Source organism: Salmo trutta, chromosome 5, assembly GCF_901001165.1.
Source record: "Salmo trutta chromosome 5, fSalTru1.1, whole genome shotgun sequence".
Lineage (NCBI taxonomy): Eukaryota > Metazoa > Chordata > Actinopteri > Salmoniformes > Salmonidae > Salmo > Salmo trutta.
Genome location: NC_042961.1, coordinates 3794582 through 3817063, shown reverse-complemented (window position 1 = coordinate 3817063; position 22482 = coordinate 3794582). Strand labels below are relative to the sequence as shown.

Sequence of the window (22482 nt, the reverse complement as noted above, 5' to 3'; positions counted from 1 at the left end):
ACACACACACACACACACACACACACACACACACACACACACACACACACACCAACAAGTGTTCAGTAAGACTGCTGCTGCCTGTCCTCTAACTGTAGTCTAGACACACACACACACACACACACACACACACACACACACACACACACACACACACACACACCAACAAGTGTTCAGTAAGACTGCTGCTGCCTGTCCTCTTACTGTAGTCTAGACACACACACACACACACACACACACACACACGTTGACCTTGGCTATGAACAGCAGTCACTAGCTGTCTGTCTCTGGGTTAAGGAAGGTAAACACTGTATTTATTCATTATTTTGGACTTAATCCCGTTGGTCCCACATATCGTGAGAGATTACATTCCTAATGACCAACCACAGGCTGAATGTAAACACATCAGTCTCAATTAAAACACTCACTCAATATTAATATATCACAATCCCCCAAAATAGATACAGAAGTGGTACTTAAAGCTCTATGCTACAAATAAAGTGTACAGTATCCCTATAGAACTACATACTGTAGAAAAGCCTACAGTATCCCTATAGAACTACATACTGTAGAAAAGCCTACAGTATCCCTATAGAACTACATACTGTAGAAAAGCCTACAGTATCCCTATAGAACCACATACTGTAGAAAAGCCTACAGTATCCCTATAGAACTACATACTGTAGAAAAGCCTACAGTATCCCTATAGAACTACATACTGTAGAAAAGCCTACAGTATCCCTATAGAACTACATACTGTAGAAAAGCTTACAGTATCCCTATAGAACTACATACTGTAGAAAAGCATACAGTATCCTATAGAACTACGTACTGTAGAAAAGCAACAAGGATATAGTTGAGACTTTACTGTCGACTCTTGGATATTACGTATACATGGCCTCTGTTAAGATAAGTGTAGAAAAAGCCAAAGCCCATAGGAATAGACCACCCTCCCCCCCTCTTCATCTTAAACTGAATATTGCTGAAATGTCATATATTGGTCTCCAAAGGACACGGTAGTGATTATATAGATTACATGCCACAGTGAGCTTCTTCCCTTTCCTCTGGGTTGGTTTGGAGCTGACAGAAGCACTTCCTCTCACAGCCAAGGAGTTCTTTTGAATCATTACTTTCAAAGCACCCTTTAATAACAGCGCTGGGAGTAAGGTGTGTGTGTGTGTGTGTGTGTGTGTGTGTGTGTGTGTGACTACTCTGAGAGTCTCTGGCAGGGTGAACAGGACTCTGGATTCCACTTCACACTCCATTGTCCCCTCACTAACTGGAATATGGAATTAGTTAGCCAGCCACTCACCTCAAACGTGTACACACACATACATACCCACCCGGCCCCCCAACCCACCCCATTGAAGAATTAGATATAGTTACATTCCTGATTCATAATCACACTATTAATAATTCTGTCTTTCATTACAGCAAGTGAAAAATGCTCTGAAATACACAATTGGATTCATCATCGTCTGTGCAGCACTGCTATTAATTGGGTAAGTACTATGAGACATTGTCACCCACCCTATTCCCTATCTAGTGCACAACATCTAACCAGGGCCTGCATAGGGGTCTGTATAATAATATAAGGAATAGGGTTCCATTTTGGACACAGCCATAGATGGTGGGGAGAGGTGTGTACTACATGTCATTATAATCGCTTAATGAGCAAGGTGTTTTCCTCTTCAAGGAAATCAAAGTTCTTTAAACTGCCATCTGTTCAGACATGAGCAGCCAGACATCACAGAAAAAGTCCTCTTCCACCAGAGTAGTTGCCATATACCTGGGTTCTTCTACTGGTTCAATCTAACTTCACAACTCTGTACATTTTCTCTGGAACAAGCTTGAAGCTTTATTCATATTCCTGTCCCAAGATGCCCTCTGCTATAGTTACTGACCCAAGATGCCATCTGCTATAGTTACTGACCCAAGATGCTCTCTGCTAGTTACTGACCCAAGATGCTCTCTGCTATAGTTACTGACCCAAGATGCTCTCTGCTATAGTTACTGACCCAAGATGCCCTCTGCTATAGTTACTGACCCAAGATGCCCTCTGCTATAGTTACTGACCCAAGATGCCCTCTGCTATAGTTACTGACCCAAGATGCCATCTGCTATAGTTACTGACCCAAGATGCTCTCTGCTAGTTACTGACCCAAGATGCTCTCTGCTATAGTTACTGACCCAAGATGGCCTCTGCTATAGTTACTGACCCAAGATGCCATCTGCTATAGTTACTGACCCAAGATGCTCTCTGCTATAGTTGCTGACCCAAGATGCTCTCTGCTATAGTTACTGACCCAAGATGCTCTCTGCTATAGTTACTGACCCAAGATGCCCTCTGCTGTAGTTACTGACCCAAGATGCCCTCTGCTATAGTTACTGACCCAAGATGCTCTCTGCTATAGTTACTGACCCAAGATGCCCTCTGCTATAGTTACTGACCCAAGATGCTCTCTGCTATAGTTACTGACCCAAGATGCTCTCTGCTATAGTTACTGACCCAAGATGCTCTCTGCTATAGTTACTGACCCAAGATGCTCTCTGCTATAGTTACTGACCCAAGATGCTCTCTGCTATAGTTAGTGACCCAAGATGCTCTCTGCTATAGTTACTGACCCAAGATGCCCTCTGCTATAGTTACTGACCCAAGATGCTCTCTGCTATAGTTACTGACCCAAGATGCTCTCTGCTATAGTTAGTGACCCAAGATGCTCTCTGCTATAGTTACTGACCCAAGATGCTCTCTGCTATAGTTACTGACCCAAGATGCTCTCTGCTATAGTTACTGACCCAAGATGCTCTCTGCTATAGTTACTGACCCAAGATGCCCTCTGCTATAGTTACTGACCCAAGATGCTCTCTGCTAAAGTTAGTGACCCAAGATGCCCTCTGCTATAGTTACTGACCCAAGATGCTCTCTGCTATAGTTACTGACCCAAGATGCTCTCTGCTATAGTTACTGACCCAAGATGCCCTCTGCTATAGTTACTGACCCAAGATGCTCTCTGCTATAGTTACTGACCCAAGATGCTCTCTGCTATAGTTACTGACCCAAGATGCTCTCTGCTATAGTTACTGACCCAAGATGCTCTCTGCTATAGTTACTGACCCAAGATGCTCTCTGCTATAGTTACTGACCCAAGATGCTCTCTGCTATAGTTACTGACCCAAGATGCTCTCTGCTATAGTTACTGACCCAAGATGCTCTCTGCTATAGATCCCATCCCCCCCAGCACCCATCCTCAGATCCCATCCCCACCCCCAGCACCCAGCTCCCATCCCCACCCCCAGCACCCATCCTCAGCTCCCATCCTCACCCCCAGCACCCATCCTCAGCTCCCATCCCCACCCCCAGCACCCATCCTCAGCTCCCATCCCTACCCCCAGCACCCAGCTCCCATCCCCACCCCCAGCACCCATCCTCAGCTCCCATCCCTACCCCCAGCACCCAGCTCCCATCCCCACCCCCAGCACCCAGCTCCCATCCCCACCCCCAGCACCCATCCTCAGCTCCCATCCCCACCCCCAGCACCCATCCTCAGCTCCCATCCCCACCCCAGCACCCATCCTCAGCTCCCATCCCTACCCCCAGCACCCAGCTCCCATCCCCACCCCCAGCACCCATCCTCAGCTCCCATCCCTACCCCCAGCACCCAGCTCCCATCCCCACCCCCAGCACCCATCCTCAGCTCCCATCCCCACCCCCAGCACCCATCCTCAGCTCCCATCCCCACCCCCAGCACCCATCCTCAGCTCCCATCCCCATCCCCAGCACCCATCCTCAGCTCCCATCCCTACCCCCAGCACCCAGCTCCCATCCCCACCCCCAGCACCCATCCTCAGCTCCCAACCCCACCCCCAGCACCCATCCTCAGCTCCCATCCCCATCCCCAGCACCCATCCTCAGCTCCCATCCCCACCCCCAGCACCCATCCTCAGCTCCCATCCCCACCCCCAGCACCCATCCTCAGATCCCATCCCCATCCCCAGCACCCATCCTCAGCTCCCATCTCCACCCCCAGTACCCATCCTCAGCTCCCATCCCCACCCCCAGCACCCATCCTCAGCTCCCATCCCCACCCCCAGCACCCATCCTCAGCTCCCATCCCCACCCCCAGCACCCATCCTCAGCTCCCATCCCCACCCCCAGCACCCATCCTCAGATCCCATCCCCACCCCCAGCACCCATCCTCAGCTCCCATCCCCACCCCCAGCACCCATCCTCAGCTCCCATCCCCACCCCCAGCACCCAGCTCCCATCCCCACCCCCAGCACCCAGCTCCCATCCCCACCCCCACTCAGTCTCAGATAAAGCCATTGTGAACTGTCCATGTCGTGATTAAGTTTCTCAAAGATGACTTGATGCTTAAATCTATAGCGATACACAGTGGAAACCATGTCCCATTTAACCTCCAGTTTACTCTGTGTTGAACTGTGCCTGTGCAGCATAAACATAATGGATTTCTCCTAGCCACCACCACAGTAACATGCTTGCTGTTCAGGTCATGTAATGTAATGTTCATTCAACCATTAAATGGCACTCTGATCCTATAGAGGACGCTGCCTGGATTGAACGGTGGGTGGATAGAAACGTGTCATCCTAAATGGCACCCTATTCCCTACATAGATCACTACTTTTTACCAGAGCCCTATGGACCTTAGACAACATGTTGACATTTGAGACACAGCCTAGGACGAGCCCACATGGTTCATTTCAAGTTGAAAAGTTTGGACTCTTTGGGATTCTTTAGACAGAAGCAATTTGGTGTCTATTTTACCTTTTTGAACCGTCAGCCCTTTGTACCTCTTTGTACCGGGGGATTGTTGTTCAGGTCTCTTGATGCGAGGCGACATGATGGCTTTTATCTTGCTCTGCCTCTCCTTTGCTTTCCTTTCCACTCCACTCATCTCCTCTCCTCTCTGTGTGATACAGGGAGGCATCAGGCCACTGTTTGGGTGACTGTTCATTCCAAGGGCTTTGCTGCTTGAACACAGTCTTTTGTTTGCAGCCTGTCGTGACTGGGCTAGAGGGCTAGGCATGACTCAAAACTCTTAAAATGACTATTGACCTTTCAACTGCTGCTGATTCTTTAAACTTGGGCTTTTGAGGTGATTGTTCTTTAATAGGGTGGTCTTCATTCAGCATGTTGTTTCTTAGTCGAAATATTGATCCATAGAGACAACATATTATACACTTTATTATTAGACATTATAAAGGCTCATACGTGCTTATAACAAGTTAAAAAGCATTATACCTGCAGGCTTCAAGTAAAATATTGCCAATATTTATTTCTGAATCCAGCCCTGGTTTAGCCTAACATGTTTTAAATGAGCTTTCATTATAGTAGGCCTAGGGTAAGGGTAGCCTACGGAGGGCTTGGGTTTTCAACATATCAAATGGGAAACAAGCAATTGTTACAGGCAAATAACTTGTGTGTACGAGGTTCACCGGTATTCCCAGAAGTTCTTCTCTCCTTTCATGATGCTCTTCATGATGGCATGGACACATGGAGGGGGTTTTACACACGTCCAAACAGGAGCTGCATGGCTAACATAATGTAGGCCTACCTACAATACATAGATAACATACATATAGATTTTTATTTTACCTTTATTTAACTAGGCAAGTCAGTTAAGAACTCATTTTTATTTACAATGACAGGGGCTGGGATAATATATATATATATATATATATATATATATATATATATATATAGGACAAAACACACATCACGACAAGAGAGATAACACTACATAAAGAGAGACCTAAGACAACAACATAGCATGACAGCAACACATGACAACACAGCATGACAACAACATGGCAGCAGCACAACATGGTAGCAGCACAAAACATGGTACTAACATTATTGGACACAGATAACAGCACAAAGGCAAGAAGGAAGAGCCAACAATACATCACACAAAACAGCCACAAGTGTCAGTAAGAGTGTCAATGATTGAGTCTTTGAATTAAGAGATTAAGATAAAACTGTTCAGTTTGAGTGCTTGTTGCAGCTTGTTCCAGTCGCTAGCTGCAGCGAACTGAAAAGACGAGCGACCCAGGGATGTGTGTGCTTTGGGGACCTTACAGTTTACAGAGGAGTATAGAGTGCAGTGATGTGTCCTATAAGGAGCATTGGTGGAAAATCTGATGGCCAAAGGGTAAAGAACATCTAGCCGCTCGAGAGCACCCTTACCTGCAGATCTATAAATTACGTCTCCGTAATCTAGCATGGGTAGGATGGTCATCTGAATCAGGGTTAGTTTGGCTGCAGCTGTGAAAGAGGAGCGATTACGATAGAGGAAACCAAGTCATTCCATTACTGTTACACATTACTGTTATTACACATTAGGCTAATCTACACATTACTGTTATTCCACATTAGGCTAATCTACACATTACTGTTATTCCACATTAGGCTAATCTACACATTACTGTTGTTCCACATTAGGCTAATCTACACATTACTGTTGTTCCACATTGGTCTAGTCTACACATTACTGTTGTTACACATTAGGCTAATCTACACATTACTGTTGTTACACATTAGGCTAATCTACACATTACTGTTATTACACATTAGGCTAATCTACACATTACTGTTGTTCCACATTAGGCTAATCTACACATTACTGTTGTTCCACATTAGGCTAATCTACACATTACTGTTGTTCCACATTGGTCTAATCTACACATTACTGTTGTTCCACATTAGGCTAATCTACACATTACTGTTGTTCCACATTAGGCTAATCTACACATTACTGTTGTTCCACATTAGGCTAATCTACACATTACTGTTGTTCCACATTAGGCTAATCTACACATTACTGTTGTTCCACATTAGGCTAATCTACACATTACTGTTGTTCCACATTAGGCTAATCTACACATTACTGTTGTTCCACATTAGGCTAATCAACACATTACTGTTGTTCCACATTAGTGTTGTTCCATGTTTATATGGGCAGTGTGCATCATGGCTAGATAGGCTGTGTTTCTGCTGTCAAAATTCATGCCATGACCAACCACGTTACCGCTAAAACCAGGATGGTGAATCATTCTAATAAGTTTGGCTTTAATTAAATTAAACAAGCAATCATTTTTTTACAACAACAATAAATACATGTAAAATGTAATGATGTCATAAAATCTCCAGGATAATCAAAAATGACCTGCCACTGGCATTAAACAAAGCATGTGTTTCAAATCAAATCAAACTTTATTTGTCACATGCGCCGAATACAAGTGTAGACTTTACATTTACATTTTTTACATTTACCTCATTTAGCAGACGCTCTTATCCAGAGCGACTTACAAATTGGTGCATTCACCTTAAGATATCCAGTGGAACAACCACTTTACAATAGTACATCTATATATTTTTTTTTTTTGGGGGGGGGGGTGGGTTAGAAGGATTACTTTATCCTATCCCAGGTATTCCTTAAAGAGGTGGAGTTTCAGGTGTCTCCGGAAGGTGGTGATTGACTCTGCTGTCCTGGCGTCGTGAGGGAGCTTGTTCCACCATTGGGGTGCCAGAGCAGCGAACAGTTTTGACTGGGCTGAGCGGGAACTGTGCTTCCGCAGAGGTAGGGAGGCGAGCAGGCCAGAGGTGGATGAACGCAGTGCCCTTGTTTGGGTGTAGGGCCTGATCAGAGCCTGAAGGTACGGAGGTGCCGTTCCCCTCACAGCTCCGTAGGAAAGCACCATGGTCTTGTAGCAGATGCGAGCTTCAACTGGAAGCCAGTGGAGTGTGCGGAGGAGCGGGGTGACGTGAGAGAACTTGGGAAGGTTGAACACCAGACGGGCTGCGGCGTTCTGGATGACTTGTAGGGGTTTAATGGCACAGGCAGGGAGCCCCGCCAACAGGGAGTTGCAGTAATCCAGACGGGAGATGACAAGTGCCTGGATTAGGACCTGCGCCGCTTCCTGTGTAAGGCAGGGTCGTACTCTGCGATGTTGTATAGCATGAACCTGCAGGATCGGGTCACCGCCTTGATGTTAGCGGAGAACGACAGGGTGTTGTCCAGGGTCACGCCGAGGCTCTTAGCACTCTGGGAGGAGGACACAATGGAGTTGTCAACCGTGATGGCGAGATCATGGAAAGGGCAGTCCTTCCCCGGGAGGAAGAGCAGCTCCGTCTTGCCGAGGTTCAGCTTGGGGTGGTGATCCGTCATCCACACTGATATGTCTGCCAGACATGCAGATATGTCTGCCAGACTGTACCGTGAAATGCTTACTTACAAGCCCTTATCCAACAGTGCAGTTCAAGAAGAGTTAAGAAAATATTTACCAAGTAGACTAAAGTAACACAATAAGAATAACAATAACGAGGCTATAAACAGGGGGCACCGGTACCGAGTCAGTGTGTGGGGGTACAGGCTAGTTGAGGTAATTTGTAAATGTAGGTTGGGGGTGAAGTGACTATGCAAATATAGTAAACAGCGAGTAGCAGCAGTGTACAAAAAGGGAGGGAGAGGGTGGGGGGTCAATGTAAATTGTCCAGTAGCGATTTTATTAATTGTTCAGCAGTAGAAGATATTGAGGAGCCTTTTGGTCCTAGACTTGGCGTTCCGGTACCGCTTGCCGTGCGGTAGCAGAGAAAACAGTCTATAACCTGTGTGACTGGAGTCTCCTCCTCTGACCTCGCCTATTAAATATGTCCTGGATGGCAGGAAGCTTGGCCCCAGTGATGTACTGGGCTGTTCGCACTACCCTCTATAGCGCCTTACAGTCAGGTGCCGAACAGTTGCCATACCAGGCGGTGATGCAACCGGTCAGGATGTTTCAACGGTGCAGCTGTAGAACCTTTTGAGGATATGGGGACCCATGCTAAATCTTTTCAGTCTCCTGAGGGGGAAAAGGTTTTGTCGTACCCTCTTCACGACTGTCTTGGTGTGTTTGGACCATGATAGTTTGTTGGTGATGTGGACACCAAGGAATTTGAAACTCTCGACCCGCTCCACTACAGCCCCGTTGATGTTAATGGGGGCCTGTTCGGTCCTCCTTTTCCTGTAGTCCACGATCAGCTCCTTTGTCTTGCTCACATTGAGGGAGAGGTTTTTGTCCTGGCACCACACTACCAGTTCTCTGACCTCCTCCCTATAGGCCGTCTCATCGTTGTCGGTGATCAGCCATTCTACTGTTGTGTCGTCAGCAAACTTAATGATGGTGTTGGAGTTGTGTTTGGCCACACAGTCGTGGGTGAACAGGGAATGCAGGAGGGGACTAAGTACACACCCCAGTGTTAAGGATCAGCGTGGCAGACGTGTTGTTGCCTACCCTTACCACCTGGGGGCGGCCCGTCAGGAAGTCCAGGATCCAGTTGCAGAGGGAGATGTTTAGTCCTAGAGTCAGCTTAGTGATGAGCTTTGAGGGCACTATGTTGTTGAACGCTGAGCTGTAGTCAATGAACAGCATTCTCACATAGGTGTTCCTTTTGTCCAGGCGAGGATGGGCAGTGTGGAGTGCGATTGAGATTGCGTCATCTGTTGGGGCGGTATGCAAATTGGAGTGGGTCCAGGGTGTCCGGGAGGATGCTGTTGATGTGAGCCATGACCAGCACTTACATGCAGGTGGAAATAGTTGAGGCTCATGCTTTAGAGTATAGTCATTGATGTTGTTGCCACTACTAAACCCTCTACCAATAGTCATTGATGTTGTTGCCACTACTAAACCCTCTACCAATAGTCATTGATGTTGTTGCCACTACTAAACCCTCTACCAATAGTCATTGATGCTGTTGCCACTACTAAACCCTCTACCAATAGTCATTGATGTTATTGCTGCTACTAAACCCTCTACCAATAGTCATTGATGCTGTTGCTGCTACTAAACCCTCTACCAATAGTCATTGATGTTGTTGCCACTACTAAACCCTCTACCAATAGTCATTGATGTTGTTGCCACTACTAAACCCTCTACCAATAGTCATTGATGTTCTTGCTGCTACTAAACCCTCTACCAATAGTCATTGATGCTGTTGCCACTACTAAACCCTCTACCAATAGTCATTGATGTTGTTGCCACTACTAAACCCTCTACCAATAGTCATTGATGTTGTTGCCACTACTAAACCCTCTACCAATAGTCATTGATGCTGTTGCTGCTACTAAACCCTCTACCAATAGTCATTGATGTTGTTGCCACTACTAAACCCTCTACCAATAGTCATTGATGTTGTTGCCACTACTAAACCCTCTACCAATAGTCATTGATGCTGTTGCCACAAGTAAACCCTCTACCAATAGACATTGATGTTGATCCCAGTACTAAACCCTCTATCAATATTCATTGATGCTGTTGCTGCTACTAAACCCTCTACCAATAGTCATTGATGTTGTTGCCACAACTAAACCCTCTACCAATAGTCATTGATGCTGTTGCTGCTACTAAACCTTCTGCCAATAGTCATTGATGTTGTTGTTGCTGCTACTAAACCTTCTGCCAATAGTCATTGATGTTGTTGCCACTACTAAACCCTCTACCAATAGTCATTGATGTTGTTGCCACTACTAAACCCTCTACCAATAGTCATTGATGTTGTTGCCACTACTAAACCCTCTACCAATAATCATTGATGCTGTTGCTGCTACTAAACCCTCTACCAATAGTCATTGATGCTGTTGCCACTACTAAACCCTCTACCAATAGTCATTGATGCTGTTGCTGCTACTAAACCTTCTGCCAATAGTCATTGATGTTGTTGCCACTACTAAACCCTCTACCAATAGTCATTGATGCTGTTGCTGCTACTAAACCTTCTGCCAATAGTCATTGATGTTGTTGTTGCTGCTACTAAACCTTCTGCCAATAGTCATTGATGTTGTTGCCACTACTAAACCCTCTACCAATAGTCATTGATGTTGTTGCCGCTACTAAACCCTCTACCAATAGTCATTGATGTTGTTGCCACTACTAAACCCTCTACCAATAATCATTGATGCTGTTGCTGCTACTAAACCCTCTACCAATAGTCATTGATGCTGTTGCCACTACTAAACCCTCTACCAATAGTCATTGATGCTGTTGCTGCTACTAAACCTTCTGCCAATAGTCATTGATGTTGTTGCCACTACTAAACCCTCTACCAATAGTCATTGATGCTGTTGCTGCTACTAAACCTTCTGCCAATAGTCATTGATGTTGTTGCTGCTACTAAACCTTCTGCCAATAGTCATTGATGTTGTTGCCACTACTAAACCCTCTACCAATAGTCATTGATGTTGTTGCCACTACTAAACCCTCTACCAATAGTCATTGATGCTGTTGCTGCTACTAAACCCTCTACCAATAGTCATTGATGCTGTTGCCACTACTAAACCCTCTACCAATAGTCATTGATGCTGTTGCTGCTACTCAACCTTCTGCCAATAGTCATTGATGCTGTTCCTGCTACTAAACCCTCTACCAATAGTCATTGATGTTGTTGCTGCTACTAAACCCTCTACCAATAGTCATTGATGTTGTTGCTGCTACTAAACCCTCTGCCAATAGTCATTGATGCTGTTGCTGCTACTAAACCCTCTACCAATAGTCATTGATGTTGTTGCTGCTACTAAACCCTCTACCAATAGTCATTGATGCTGTTGCTGCTACTAAACCCTCTACCAATAGTCATTGATGCTGTTGCCACTACTAAACCCTCTACCAATAGTCATTGATGCTGTTGCTGCTACTAAACCTTCTGCCAATAGCCATTGATGCTGTTGCTGCTACTAAACCCTCTACCAATAGTCATTGATGCTGTTGCTGCTACTTAACCTTCTGCCAATGTGTAGTTGGATTAATGCTGTTGTTTTCCTTAATAAATAACAGTTAAAGCCATTCCCAGGAATACATTCCATCTCTAGTCAGAGTTTGGGAATGTCTATTTTAGTCCAACAAAATGCACACCTTGATCCATTTAATTGCGGGTCCAAAAGAAATGCTACAGTAAATTAACTTTGTCATCAAGAAGAAGGAGAAGGCTTTCAATACAAAAACATGAATATTTCACTATTTCACTCCATCCTGTTGGTTTCAGTGGCAGGTGTTAGCTAGTCTCTCGGCTCAGACTGGGGGGGTTTACACATTCTGACAGTGAAGATAGTTCCCTGAATACATTCCCTTCAATGCTAGGTAAATAAACTTGTCTAGCAGGGACAACTTTATGTAAATAGTGTATGGGAAACTAAAAGTTGTTTTGCACTACTGATGATGCTGACGGCTGTTGATAGAAGCAATTATTATCAAGGGACATAATCAAAACATTGTGTTTCCATTAAGAAATGCACTGGAGATATCCAAAGTCATGGCTTCTCTAATACATTTACTTTACAAAGTAGGCTATCACATATTCTAACCTGCATTTCACAGTTGGGCTTATTTTAACTCGCCTGGTCCCAGATCTGTTTGTGCTGTATAGCCAACTTTGATCAGATCTGGGACCAGGCTATATCATATTTTACTTCTAATAAAGCCAATGGTTTTAATGAATAGTCTTTTTTGCAGGGCCTTTCTTCCTCTTGAAGCCCCACCTAATCAGAATGGTACCCAGTGGGAAAAGATGCAGTATCTGTTTGAGGAGCTGGGGAACAACCGTAAGTATTGGCTGACTGGTCACACTTTACAGTAAGGTACGCTTTAAATATCACTTTACAGTAAGGTACGCTTTAAATATCACTTTACAGTAAGGTACGCTTTAAATAACACTTTACAGTAAGGTACGCTTTAAATATCACTTTACAGTAAGGTACGCTTTAAATAACACTTTACAGTAAGGTACGCTTTAAATAACACTTTACAGTAAGGTACGCTTTAAATATCACTTTACAGTAAGGCACGCTTTAAATATCACTTTACAGTAAGGCACGCTTTAAATATCACTTTACAGTAAGGTACACTTTAAATACCACTTTACAGTAAGGTACGCTTTAAATAGCACTTTACAGTAAGGTACGCTTTAAATAGCACTTTACCGTAAGGTACGCTTTAAATAACACTTTACCGTAAGGTACACTTTAAATAACACTTTACAGTAAGGTACACTTTAAATAACACTTTACAGTAAGGTATGCCTTAAATAACACTTTACAGTAAGGTATGCCTTAAATAACACTTTACATTTAGGTACGGTTTAAAAGTTGTACCAAAACGACAATTACACAATTTCTAACAAAGTTTGACCTGTTTATGTGATTTATAAACTACATATTAACTATTTCTAACCTACTTATAAACCATTGACAGACAGGTGTGTTACCACCTCACTAATGGTCCAATGTGGCTTACACACACAGTCCTTTGATCAGATAGCCCTCGTGAATGACCCACCACATCACTCACTCCATCACTCTGTCTCAGTGTGGTTGGTAATGAATTTCCATTTAGTGCTGCTATTGAAAAGCTGTATGGGCCAGACAGAGCGATGGATGGATGGATGGCTGACACAAGGCTGCATACTGAGGTGACATGTGGACTTGGCAGAGGCAACATTTTCCCTCGTCAATGTCAACCGTCCTCATTGTGCCACTCGCAACCATCTGTCTCCCGGAAAAAAAGGGAGAAAGCCTCCCTTGCTTTGATGTGTCACTCAAGAAAGACGGTTCTCTCTTCACTGCAGAACTGTGACCAGTATGACCCCTTCCCTCTATAGCAGTTCATACGTATAAATCTATATTTCTATTTCTCCTAACGTGACTTGCATTTGAATGTGCCAGTCCAAGTTGAGTGGTCCCCTATGATCCTCATATGTCTGCTGTCTGTGTGTGGGTCCATGTGAATGTCTATCTACACTGTATATAGGACCTAATGCCTGTGTACACTGCATGTAGGACCTAATGCCTGTGTACACTGTATGTAGGACCTAATGCCTGTGTACACAGTATGTAGGACCTAATGCCTGTGTACACTGTATGTAGGACCTAATGCCTGTGTACACTGTATATAGGACCTAATGCCTGTGTACACTGTATGTAGGACCTAATGCCTGTGTACACTGTATGTAGGACCTAATGCCTGTGTACACTGTATGTAGGACCTAATGCCTGTGTACACTGTATATAGGACCTAATGCCTGTGTACACTGTATATAGGACCTAATGCCTGTGTACACTGTATATAGGACCTAATGCCTGTGTACACTGTATATAGGACCTAATGCCTGTGTACACAGTATATAGGACCTAATGCCTGTGTACACTGTATGTAGGACCTAATGCCTGTGTACACTGTATGTAGGACCTAATGCCTGTGTACACTGTATGTAGGACCTAATGCCTGTGTACACTGTATGTAGGACCTAATGCCTGTGTACACTGTATATAGGACCTAATGCCTGTGTACACTGTATGTAGTTAAATCTTGGGCTTACAGATAGTCGTGACAGAGCCAGCTTTATAGCCAACCAGGTGAATGAATAAGTTGGCCTTTAATGGTGGGTTTACAGTTGGAGCAGAGCATGAAGAGGCAGCAGCCGGGGTCATGTTGGGCACAGCTCCAAGAGAGGAATCAGGAGGCTCTCCGGGGCTCTGCTCCGGGGCATCTGGGGATCAGGGGAGGAAGTCAACCCATCTGTCACACTCTTCCACTGTGGCCTGCAGTCAGATCCTGGCCCTGGCTGCCTCTTCTACCCCTCCCCACCCCCTTCTGATACCCCTCCTACCCCTAAATTCCCTCTGACCCTTTCCTCACCGTTCCTGACTGTCCTCCCACCTCTCTCCTTTCTCCAACACTTTCCTCACCCTTCCTGACTCTCGTCCCACCTCTCTCCTCCCTCCAATGCTTTCCTCACCCTTCCTGACTCCTCTCACCATGCCCAACCCCTTCCTCAGGGCTATTGATCTTCTACTGCAGCCTCCCTTCCTGTGGGGAAATTTCAGTGTTGCTCAGGAGGAAGTGTCTGTCCCCCAAATGGCACCCTATTCCCTTCATAGTGCACTACTTTTGACCAGTGCCCTGTTTAAAAATTAGTGTAACGTACAGTATAGTGAATAGGGTACAATTTGGGACGCATACAACATTAAGGCAGGATCATCCCTCCGCTAATTCCCCCTCTCTCTCCTCTCTCTCTCTCCTACTCCAGATGGGAGGTTAATTGAGCAAGGGGGAGACACTCCTCACTAAGTCAGCCTCCCGACCCCGACCCAGCAAACCGCTAATTTAGGCCACAAACTGCAGCGACTGCAGCTCAAATGGGGTGGCCATTACATTATCCACAATGGTGCAATGAGGCATGCCAGTGTAGAAATCCCCTCAGCGACTTGGCTACATCCCAAATTGCTCCCTATTACCCTTCTGGGCCCTGGTCAAAAGTAGTGCGCTATGTAGGGAATAGGGTGCCATTTGGGACGTAGTAATAGCTGCTTGGAATTGCTTGTGCTTTCTTGCAGGGCTTGTAGGTTGAAGCAGGGCTTGTAGGTTGAAGCAGGGCTAGTAGGTTGAAGCAGGGCTTGTAGGTTGAAGCAGGGCTAGTAGGTTGAAGCAGGGCTAGTAGGGTGAAGCAGGGCTTGTAGGTTGAAGCAGGGCTTGTAGGTTGAAGCAGGGCTAGTAGGTTGAAGCAGGGCTTGTAGGTTGAAGCAGGGCTTGTAGGTTGAAGCAGGGCTTGTAGGTTGAAGCAGGGCTAGTAGGTTGAAGCAGGGCTTGTAGGTTGAAGCAGGGCTAGTAGGTTGAAGCAGGGCTTGACTTCTGCATCTGGGACATGGGTTGGTTCCTATTTTGTGCAGTGAAGACTGACTATTGGTTCCAATCTTTTCTAGACCTGGTCTCTGAATGTCACTTTCTTCTCTAACGCCAGTCATCTGTGTGTGGTTTTAATACGCTCAAGGGCATGCTCTCCAGTCAACCATTCTTCCCTCTGTTTCTCTGAGAGGATCAGTCAGGGTGGTAATTTATCTCTCCCTGCATTTCCCAAAGTGGATAGACACACTCTCCTTCCTCTTCCCTCCTTCCCCTCCAAGTCTTTGAGAGAGAGAGAGACTCCACAGTAATCCAATGATAGCCTTGAGTGACTGTGTGGCAGAGAGCTACTGTCCTCTCCTCTGAGGGGTGTTAAGGCTGTCGCAGACTCTCATATCCTGGTCCCACACCCAGTCTTCTCTCTCACAGCCTCGCACCATACTGGAGACATTAGAATTCATTTTAAACCACCCAAAATGTAAAGGATATATGTAATTTAGCAGGTGCTTATCAAAAGTGTTTTTGCGAAACCACCTAGCCTATTTCTACATTCCTAACAAAAGCCAGTTAGAGTATAATGAGTGTATAATGATTTCATATATGGATTGGACCCACAACCCTGGCTTTGCTAGCACCACCCTTTTACCAAAAGTCACCACGACCCTGGCTTTGCAAGCACCACCCTCTTACCCATAGTCACCACGACCCTGGCTTTGCTAGCACCCCCTCTTACAATAGTCACCACGACCCTGGCTTTGCTAGCACCACTCTCTTTTTATTTTTTATTTAACCTTAATTTAACTAGGCAAGTCAGTTAAGAACAAATTCTTATTTACAATGACGGTCTAGGAACAGTGGGTTAACTTCCTTGTTCAGAGCCATAACGACAGATTTTTACCTTGTCAGTTCAGGAATTCGATCTAGCAACCTTTCGGTTACTGGCCCAACGCTCTAACCACTAGGCTACCTGCCGCCCCTATCTTACCAATAGTCAATCACGACCCTGGTTTTGCTAGCACCACCCTCTTACCAATAGTCAATCATGACCCTGGTTTTGCTAGCACCACCCTCTTACCAATAGTCAATCGGTACCCTGGTTTTGCTAGCACCACCCTCTTACCAATAGTCAATCGGTACCCTGGTTTTGCTAGCACCACCCTCTTACCAATAGTCAATCGGTACCCTGGTTTTGCTAGCACCACCCTCTTACCAATAGTCAATCATGACCCTGGTTTTGCTAGCACCACCCTCTTACCAATAGTCAATCATGACCCTGGTTTTGCTAGCACCACCCTCTTACCAATAGTCAATCGGTACCCTGGTTTTGCTAGCACCACCCTCTTACCAATAGTCAATCGGTACCCTGGTTTTGCTAGCACCACCCTCTTACCAATAGTCAATCGGTACCCTGGTTTTGCTAGCACCACCCTCTTACCAATAGTCAATCGGTACCCTGGTTTTGCTAGCACCACCCTCTTACCAATAGTCAATCGGTACCCTGGTTTTGCTAGCACCACCCTCTTACCAATAGTCAATCGGTACCCTGGTTTTGCTAGCACCACCCTCTTAGTGGGTATTAAAATGGCCTTGTTTTTCACAATCAACACCTTATGCTTCATTACCTTCCAGGTGTGTTCCCTGGATCAGAGCACTGGGCCAGAGAACACACACACAACCACAGACACACACAACCACCGGTTCCCTGGCCCACTGCTCTGATCATGGCGTGTCCCAGTGCATAATGTCTACCCCGAAGGGCTTTCTGTTTCACATCAACTAAATGGGGTCAAATGCACCCCAGAGATTCAGGGTGTTATGGTGACTGGTTACACACACGAACAGAAGCCGTCTGTGTCTTTCATGCTTGCAAAACATTCTATCCTCAGCGGTTCACTTCCATGAAATTATTAATTATTTGAATGATCAGTCAGTGGTTCATTCCATTTAAATGAATGATCAGTTCAATTTGAGCTATTTTATTTTTCTGGCTGGGTCTCGTCTCTCAGGGTCCGTTGAATGAATTTCTGTTTCGTTTTGGAAAAGCATAAAAAAGCCTGTAAGGCAAAAGCATCCGTGTTCCTATCAGTAATGAGGCTACGGTAGTTTTCAGTTGTGTAGGGGAAGGTTTCAGTCTGGCTGGATTAGATATATGGCATAGACAAAACAAGACTGCATCTCAAATGGCATGGGTCCTGTTAAAAGTAGTGCACTATATACAGTTGAAGTCGGAAGTTTACATACACCTTAGCCAAAAACATTTAAACTCAGTTTTTCACAATTCCTGACATTTAATCCTAGTAAAAATTCCCTGTCTTAGGTCAGTTTTATGATCACCACTTTATTTTAAGAATGTGAAATGTCAGAATAATAGTAGAGAGAATTATTTATTTCAGCTTTTATTTCTTTCATCACATTCCCAGTGGGTCAGAAGTTTACATACACTCAATTAGTATTTGATAGCATTGCCTTTAAATTGTTTAACTTGGGTCAAACGTTTCAGGTAGCCTTCCACAACCTTCCCACAATAAGTTGGGTGAATTTTGACCCATTCCTTTTGACAGAGCTGGTGTAACTGAGTCAGGTTTGTAGGCCTCCTTGCTCGCACACACTTTTTCAATTCTGCCCACACATTTTCTATAGGTTTGAAGTTAGGGCTTTGTGATGGCCACTCCAATACCTTGACTTTGTGTTCTTTAAGCCATTTTGCCACAACTTTGGAAGTATGCTTGGGGTCATTGTCCATTTGGAAGAACCATTTGCGACCAAGCTTTAACTTCCTGACTGATGTCTTGAGATGTTACTTTAATATATCCACATACTTTTCCTCCCTCATGATGCCATCTATTTTGTGAAGTTTACCAGTCCCTCCTGCAGCAAAGCACCCCCACAACATGATGCTTCCACCCCCGTGCTTCACGGTTGGGATGGTGTTCTTCGGCTTGCAAGCCTCCCCCTTTTTCCTCCAAACATAATGATGGTCATTATGGCCAAACAGTTCTATTTTTGTTTCATCAGACTAGAGGACATTTCTCCAAAAAGTACAAACTTCGTCCCCTTGTGCAGTTGCAAACCGTAGTCTGGCTTTTTTATGGCGGTTTTGGAGCAGTGGCTTCTTCCTTGCTGAGCAGCCTTTCATGTTATGTCGATATGGGACTCATTTTACTGTGGATATAGATACTTTTGTACCTGTTTCCACCAGCGTCTTCACAAGGTCCTTTGCTGTTGTTCTGGGATCGATTTGCACATTTTGCACCAAAGTACGTTCATCTCTAGGAGACAGAATGCTTCTCCTTCCTGAGCGGTATGACGGCTGCGTGGTCCCATGGTGTTTATACTTGCATACTATTGTTTGTACAGATGAATGTGGTACCTTCAGGTGTTTGGAAATTGCTCCCAAGGATGAACCAGACTTGTGGAGGTCTGCAATTTTTTGTCTGAGGTCTTGGCTGATTTATTTTGATTTTCCCATGATGTCAAGCAATGAGGCATTGAGTTTGAAGTTAGGCCTTGAAATACATCCACAGGTACACCTCCAATTGACTCAAATGATGTCAATTATCCTATCAGAAGCTTCTAAAGCCATCACATAATTTTCGGGAATTTTCCAGGCTGTTTAAAGGCACAGTCAACTTAGTGTATGTAAACCTCTGACCCACTGGAATTGTGATACAATGAGTTATAAGTTAAGTAATCTGTCTGTAAACAATTGTTGGAGAAATCACTTGTCATGCACAAAGTAGATGTCCTGACCGACTTGCCAAAACTATAGTTTGTTAACAAGAAGTTTGTGGAGTGGTTGAAAAATGAGTTTTAATGACTCCAACCTAAGTGTATGTAAACTTCCAACTTCAACTGTAGGGAATAGGATGCAATTTGGGACTGTCCCAAAACAGCCCCCCCTCACCTGTCTGATTCAGAGGGGTTGGGTTAAATGCAAAAGACACATTTTGGTTGAATGCATTCAGTTGTGCATCTGAGTAGGTCCCCCTTTCCTTAGCCCTCCTGCTGACCAGATCAAGAGACTTGAGAAGCACACCCATTTAATAAGACCAATACCAGGATGGAAGGCTGAACAAGTGATGCCACACTGAAGAGTTTTTATGCCTGTCGGCAGTTTCTGTGTTCAACAATAGTTAGTGACTCAGACTGTTGAGAAGCATTGGAAGAAAGTGCAGCTGTTTTTGAAGACCCCCCCCCCCCTTCCCCCAGTAGCCAACAGTAATAGTAATGACACATGATTAAAACAATACTGTGGTCACTGGTGAATGGTTTTATTCTCTTTGACCCCTGTTCCATATTCACCCTTTAAACACGCTGTAAACACCTCGCTGTACTGTATGACAGGATTGCTTGGATATCTACTACTATCCATGTACAGTTCGATAAATATCTTGTGCTTGAACCATAAGGGGCATAACAACAGTATTTTTCCATGGCTCACCAGCTATTTGAACAGACAGACCCCCCCAGGTCTTACACCAACATGTCTCAGACAGCTTCTCACCTTCGCTCTACATCCACTTCCACCACTCACCACCACCTGCATGCCTACTAATCCAGTTGCAGCTTAGTGTGCGTGTCCATATCTGCATGATTCCATCTCTGCTACAGACAGGGAGGAGACGCAGCCGAGTGCTGTCTGGGAGTGCTGTCTGGGAGTGCTGCGGCTGAAGCAGCTGTTTTAATAAACACTTCTCCTCACTGCATCGGTGGAAGGTAGGAAGGCCCCTCTCCTCGGTGTACACAGAGCCTGAAGGGGCTAGGCTATATGCACTAGGAGATAAGGGGTTCCTGATCTCATTCCTGCACTTAGAGATTCCTGCAGAGTTGGATAGAAGGTACATTTTCCACAAAGCCTGTTTTGCATGGGCATTAAAAGCTTTATAGATGTATGTCTGTTCAGACTACACAGTCCAGCACAGTAGGTGGTGGTATGCATATTTTCAGTTTGTTTACAAACCGCCAATGAAGAATAATAATAAGAAAATTGACTACTTTAAAATGGCGATAGCCCCCAATGGTGCTGCTGAGAGTGGTGGAGGTTTGCCTTCTCTCCTTGACTATGAAACCTAGCTTTCTTCTGCTGATGCTGAGAGTGGTGGTGGTTTGCCTTCTCTCCATGTCTATGGAACCTAGCTTTCTTCTACTGATGCTGAGAGTGGTGGAAGTTTGCCTTCTCTCCATGTCTATGGAACCTAGCTTTCTTCTTCATCTGATGTGGAACACCACGCCTGGTAATAGACTATATTCTCTCTGTCTAATCCCCTGAAAAATCTGATTTAATAAACCCAAAGTCGACAGAGGCAGCAGACATAGCATCCGCCGGTCTGTCTCTTTGTGCGGGGACCTCTGCAGAACCTGCCCAGCGTATTGTCTCTCGTACTTACCAAGCTCAGACACTTAACAAAAGCTGGGGGAGATCACAAAGGAAAACACCTATTCAAATGGTAATGCTCATTTCAGGCTGTCAGACTTCAAACGCGTTTGTTCTTTTCCCCGTTATGCCCACACGACAATTAAGCGCAAGTATTTAATTTATATCCATTTTCCTCCTGTGTCTGTGTCCTGAAAAAGTCCTAGCCTACAAAAGTGGTTTGCGACAAACGGAAATGCAGCGTCTATGTTGGGGATGTCATCAATAAATAAAGGGGAGTTTGTTGTTTTTGATGATCAAATGACTGCTCCGGAGGAAATAGGGGTTTGTGTTTTGAAGTAGAATGATTGAGCAGCCTGGTAGGCAGCAGGATACTGTAATATCTAGGCTCAACATGACAGGTGATCTCGACTCCACTGGGCATACCTGGGTTCAAATACTATTTGAAATCATTTCCGATAATTTGAGTGTTTGTTTTAGCCTGCCTGGAGTGCCAGATGGGCAGGGTTTGCACTTTTGGGACTTCTACATCAGTTCTGTTGTGCCAGGCATGCTCAATTAAGCCCAGCTAAAGTATTACAAATATATTTGAACCCAGGTTATGGTGGAACAGTACAGAGAACCAGGGTGAACCAGCATGAAGAGTAACAATTACGGGCAACCTTTAGAACCATCACAATAGTCACAAGACTACAAACCCTGGCTCTCTGGCACTCCAGGTTGTCAGGGTTTATTTGATTTATTTTAAGGCTAAATAAAATAAAACCATTTCAGATAGTATTTGATCCCAGGTCTGCTGCTAGGCACCTCAGGGCTTATGCCTGCTTCTGAGGGCCAGAGGGGGAACTGTGGCAAGAACCAGGGGGAACCATGAGTTGCCAACATTGGGGCTGCTTTCAGCCCTCTCTTCCCTGACAGTTGGGATCCTATCATGGGAGAGAGGCGATCACTCTCCCCATCAATCGTTCTGTCTTCTGGGTCTTCTGGCTCCATCCCTGACAGCTGGTCTGACTGACACCCACTGTCCCTCACCCCTGACGGGTAGCCCCGGCCACCTTCTCCCCCCTTCCCTTCTCATCAAATGGCCTTTCTTCTTCTCCATCAAAGGTGACACACATCAAGCTAATCAACAGGACAGAGAGCCAGGCGTTTGGCTTTGTTGATATACTGCACTCTTGGATTGTTTAGGATCGAAAATAGTATTAGACTTTTCTCAACATCAATCAAATTATAATCAATCAAATGTATTTCATAAGGCTCATTTTACATCAGCAGTTGTCACAAAGTGCTTTACAGATACCCAGCCTAAAATCCTAAAGAACATCCATTTTAAATGTTCTTTACAAATGGTAAAGTACACTTTTGTTAATATGCTGAACTCTGAAATAATATACTGGGATTATATTAGTGCTTTCTTTATGTCCTGTTTCATATAATA

General features: G+C 44.9%; 1 protein-coding gene across 1 annotated transcript in view; it reads left to right on the top strand.

Annotated features, from left to right (window-relative positions):
• LOC115193525 (probable lysosomal cobalamin transporter) overlaps nt 1-22482 on the top strand; it is a 199906-nt gene that overhangs the window by 57948 nt on the left and 119476 nt on the right. Inside the window, exons 5-6 of the mRNA XM_029752229.1 lie at nt 1435-1502; nt 12506-12594. Coding sequence (XP_029608089.1) covers nt 1435-1502; nt 12506-12594 — 157 coding nt within the window. The remainder of the gene's footprint in view (nt 1-1434; nt 1503-12505; nt 12595-22482) is intronic.